Source organism: Tasmannia lanceolata, unplaced genomic scaffold (genome assembly GCF_043159265.1).
Source record: "Tasmannia lanceolata isolate RefF3 unplaced genomic scaffold, GAP_Taslan_0.1 ptg000007l, whole genome shotgun sequence".
NCBI lineage: Eukaryota > Viridiplantae > Streptophyta > Magnoliopsida > Canellales > Winteraceae > Tasmannia > Tasmannia lanceolata.
Genome location: NW_027518684.1, coordinates 12,157,512 through 12,162,335, shown reverse-complemented (window position 1 = coordinate 12,162,335; position 4,824 = coordinate 12,157,512). Strand labels below are relative to the sequence as shown.

General features: G+C 37.6%; 1 protein-coding gene across 1 annotated transcript; it reads left to right on the top strand.

The window, feature by feature from the left end:
• Positions 1-716: 716 nt before the first annotated feature.
• LOC143880984 (WAT1-related protein At5g64700-like) lies at positions 717-4,479 on the top strand. Its single transcript, XM_077383959.1, has 7 exons — positions 717-889; positions 1,237-1,299; positions 1,405-1,521; positions 1,879-2,113; positions 3,053-3,211; positions 3,793-3,944; positions 4,274-4,479. Exons 1-7 carry the CDS (start codon positions 717-719, stop codon positions 4,407-4,409), a joined length of 1,035 nt encoding a protein of 344 aa, XP_077240074.1. The 3' UTR covers positions 4,410-4,479.
• The last annotated feature ends 345 nt before the right edge of the window (positions 4,480-4,824 follow it).

The following is a 4,824-nucleotide window of genomic DNA, read 5'->3' as shown; positions in this document are numbered from 1 at the left end:
AATCCGTGGAAAATACAGACCCAATTCTTTGGCCAGCGTCCATCGCAGAAGTGATTTTCGCAGCCTCCGGCTGCATGAGAGAGCAGCCACATAGGCTCACTTTTCAACAGATTTTTTCTTATTCACGATGTAGCTGCTCTCTCATGTAGAATTTTATTGAAGTTACAAACAAGGTTTTAAATTTCAGTTTCGGGGTAACTTTGGCCATCACCGAAACCGAAATTTCAGCCAAAATCCCGAAATTTATGTAGAAGGGATCGAAATGTCAGTTTTTTGGGCTGAATTTTCAGAAATTTCGGCTGTAATTCTATAAAGAAATAAATAATTAATATTTTATCCCAAATTTCTCCGAAATTACCTAAAATTTCTGAATTTCACCGAAATTTGGTAAATTTCTCCAATTTTGGTTTCGGAACTTTAGGGTTTCGGTCTCCGAAACCAAGGTTTTAAATTTCGGTCCAAAATTTAAAACCTTGGTTACCAAATTAGAAAAGAAAAGTGTTATCAGTGCAACCAAATTTTGATGTGTGCACAAAAACCCAGCTGTCTTTTCTTCTTTAATTAGCTCGTGAGAGCTTTTGGGAAATATGAAAATATGGTTGTGCTGATAACATTTCCCTATAAATATATACAGCTTTCGAATCCCATATGATATAGTTCTCCATCCTTACTTTTTAACAACTTGTGTTTTCCAGAGTCCTTCCTTGCCTCTTTTGATGGAGGGGATGCAGCCTTATCTGGTAGTCATCCTTGTACAGGCCATTTATGGGGTCATGTTTCTGCTCACAAAGGTTGCACTGAATCACGGCATGAACAGCTTTGTGTTCGTTTTCTATAGACAAGCGACCGCCGCCGTAGTCTTAGTGCCCATTGCCATTATATTCAAAAGGTAAATTATTGAATGTCACTTCATTTTTTGTGAAGAATTCTAAACTGAGGGGCGCCCTTGCAAAAATGGGGTGAAAAGGCACCCCAATTGGTTATAAATCACAATCATGCATTTATAATGGCTGAAAGCTAAAGAGCATTAAATGCATTTTTATGATTTATAGCCAATGGAGGCGCCCTCCCGCCCTTTTTCGCAAGGGCGCCCATCAGTTTAGCATACTCTTTTCCTTTTCACTTCTTTTTTCATTAGTTTTATTTTAGTGGGTCACCATGAATGATTCCATGACCCTATTGGCGCACTGTTGCTTGATCATAACCTCTAGGTGTCTGGTGATTGTGATTGTCTAGGAAAGAAGCTCTGCAAGTGTCACCGGCTGTGTTCCTGAAGATGTTCATGCTTTCATTATTTGGGTAAGTTATCCCGTGTGATACCAATCGATTAACCCTCTTGTTGTTTTGTAATTTCTAAGGAGAACGTCCAGTCTTCCTTGAAAATCTAATAATTTTAAATTGTAGGATTACTGGTGCATTGAATGTATATGGTGTTGGCCTGAGTTACACTTCATCAACATTAGGAGCTGCATCCTCTAATACCCTTCCTGCTTTGACATTCCTCTTGGCTGTTTTATTGAGGTATGTACTGTGTTTTTACTTTAAAACATTGGTGATTTTATTGTTAGAATATATCTTTTTTGGTTGCCTTACCTAGGGATTAAATCTCTATGATTTGCAAATATCTATTAGACCCTTGCCAACTGGAACCGTTAGGTTTTTTAGTTCCCATCCCTCTTTGTTTGGCATTTCCTACCAATAGCTACATTTTCATCACTGTTGTTTGTCTTTTCCCATCTATTTCTTTGGATGTAAATTTTTAGTAAAACAAAATTTACGCCCATTTAAGTGGTAAATTTTATGTCAAATGAAATTGAGCCTAAAAATAATAGTAATTCCGTCTCTTTTGTTCATGTTTGGGGAATATATTTACCACAGGATGGAAGTTGTGATGTTGAAGAGTCTGTCTGGGACAGCCAAGATTGTGGGTATAGTAGTGTGCTTGGGTGGAGCAATGACTTATGCTTTTTACAAGGGCCCTCGTTTACTTTCATGGAGCCATCACAATTCTGTTGCTCATAAAGACAGCCAACATTCGAATAACACTTGGATAACCGGAACCTTCATCTTGCTTTGTGGCAACATATTATGGTCCTTATGGACGGTCTTACAGGTAACTTTTTTCTTCAGTCATATATACTGGAAAAAATGCAAGCACAATTGCATTAAATAAAGTACGAAATGAAAAATCCATCAAAGTCTCGATGTCCCAATGATATGCGACTCATAGGCTGTGTTGCGTGGATTCTTTGCCGCCTATGTGGAATCTGTGTTGAGAATTGAACATTGATTTATGTGGGACACATCTGGATTCTTATCATAGCAATGTCCCGCACGAATCCTGATTTTCTTGCGAATCTAACATATCGTTTTCTCTTTTAAAATGCAAATCATGTATATTTCCATCGACTCCTCCCCCTTTCTTCTTCGACTCTCTTAATAAAAACTCCTACGTTCAATCCCAATCCTCAAAGTTTTCATGAGTATATATATAATTAAAATTCAATTTTTTTATTAATAAAAATTATCAAATCTACGGATCCTACATTTTGGGGTTCGCAAAATCCGACGAATCAAATCTGTGTCGGATCCCAATCACAAATTTGGAAGAGGCGGTTGTCATTTGAAAGGAAACGCCCCCAGCCAAAGGATGCCATCGCTTGCTCAGCAAAACGCTTAGAAAAAAGAACGTCTCGCGAAGTCCCCGCCAGCCCCCTTTCTCTACGGATCCTACTTTTTGTGTCCATGGATAATGTTGACATCCTAAATCTGGCCAATTGCCCTTGATCCCAACCTCATCAGATGATTCTATGCCATTTGCCAAGCATGCTAAAAAATATGTTTTATATCTTCTTCTCAATATTGCTAATGACCAGGTCCCATTGGGTGTCCTTGTCATGACTTATCCGATCAACGGCCTGGATTACTAATGATATGCCTTGTTTACTTCAAGCTAGCACTATGACCTTTTACTCTCTATTCTTTTTCGAGTGAAGAATTAATATAAGCTTTTGGTGTAATGAATATGGTCTGCTATTTTTTTTATGCACAGGGTCGAGTTTTGAAAGAATATCCTTCGAAGCTCCTCTTCACCGCAATGCAGTGTTTTCTTAGCGCCATCCAGTCCTTTTTCGTGGTCATTGCCTTTGAGCACGACTTTTCTCGATGGAAGCTCGGTTTCGATGTTGGACTTCTCGCTGTCGCATATTGTGTAAGTCATTATAATAAATCCACTAGGGATTTATCAAAAGAATCAGAAATCTTCACCCCGATAAACTGAAGAGCACCCTTACACTCACGCACACCAAAAAAAAATAAAAAATTACAAGTCACCCCCATTGGACCATCCCAGCCAGGTGCATTTATTATTCCTTCAATTTAAATTTTTATGTACAATAAATGCACTTTGCTGAGATGGTCTAATGAGGGCACCCTCGTAGATGATTTTTGCAAGGGTGCACATCAATTTAGCATTCCTCCTATTTTTTATATTTGTACCTTAAACGTGTCAATAGACAATGATACAAGCCTAAGATGAATATAAGAGTATGACTACTAATCTTAAGTGGGCACCTCTATCTAGAATGCAACTTATTCATTTTCAATGTAAAACAACCCTATTTACAAATAAGAACCAATTTTGATGGTAATGCAGTGATTTCCCCGGGACTCCTAGTTTAGGGTTTATTATAAGGAAACTCTGCAATCTATAAGAGATTGAAGATAGTTTCATTTAGTATCAATTTTCAACAAACTTATTTAGGCAGAATTTAATATAATTGTTGATGGCAGGGGATCGTGGTCACCAGCATAACGTTCTATTTACAGGCATGGGTCATTGAAGAGAAGGGCCCGGTTTTCTTAGCAATGTTCACTCCATTGTCCTTGGTTATTAATGTCATTTTGTCTATGTTTCTCTTAGGCGAAGCAATTACTCTTGGAAGGTACTTTAGATCTTTAAATGGCTAATTAAATCTAGTAGCTTAAATTGATATTCTTAGCCAAACATGCGGGATTAACTAGCTCTTTCAATATTCATGGGCCCAATTGTAAAATAGCTAGGAGCTGAGGAGGGATGGAGAGAGACTTGAGAGGGCACCTTTAGGCGCTTTTCATGCACCTTTCACTCCCACCCTCTCAAATCTCTCCTTCTCCACACACATCTCACAAGTGACCACACTAATATTCCATGAAACAATTTTTCATTGTTGCCAAACATCCTCTAAATAAATCATTAACAAATTTCTATATGATTTTGTTGTTTTTTTGGCAGTGTTTGTGGGGCTGTATTGTTAGTGTGTGGCCTCTACATTGTTCTTTGGGGTAAAAACAAGGAAGCAGGCAGAAGTGAAATACATCAAGAAAGGCAGATGACAGTATTGGAGAGCACTGCAAGCGAAGTTGTATGATGGCATCACCACTTCCAGCTCATTACATAACTCAGAAAAGAAACAGCTGACGGTGTTCTTTTTTAGGTGGACAAAAAGATACACTCTCTACCAAAGAAAATCTTTGTATACTTCATGTATCATTACATCATTAATGAGTTGACAAGAACAACCATATTTTTGTTGGAATTATCAAATCAAAATTTATGATGTCTTAGAATGTTTATGTCAATGTATTTATCTAGAGTATAATTAGTACTATCCAACAGTAATCAGAATAATAACAACAGTAACAAAAAAAGGAGGCAAAGGGCGCCTGCATTGGTGAAATCCCATTTAAGATGGCATTTAAAGTTAGGATCATGAATGTCTATAGTGCCAACCTGGTAAAAACATGCTTATATCAGATTCTACTTTTTCCTTTTAAGAGGGCATT

What these genes read in the sequence shown, in the direction of transcription:
- LOC143880984 (XM_077383959.1), top strand. Translation starts at nt 717, where the DNA reads ATGGAGGGGATGCAGCCTTATCTGGTAGTCATCCTTGTACAGGCCATT. An exon ending in ATTGCCATTATATTCAAAAG is followed by an intron (nt 890 to 1,236) that starts GTAAATTATTGA and finishes GTGATTGTCTAG; the next exon opens with GAAAGAAGCTCTGCAAGTGT. An exon ending in CTCTTGGCTGTTTTATTGAG is followed by an intron (nt 1,522 to 1,878) that starts GTATGTACTGTG and finishes TATTTACCACAG; the next exon opens with GATGGAAGTTGTGATGTTGA.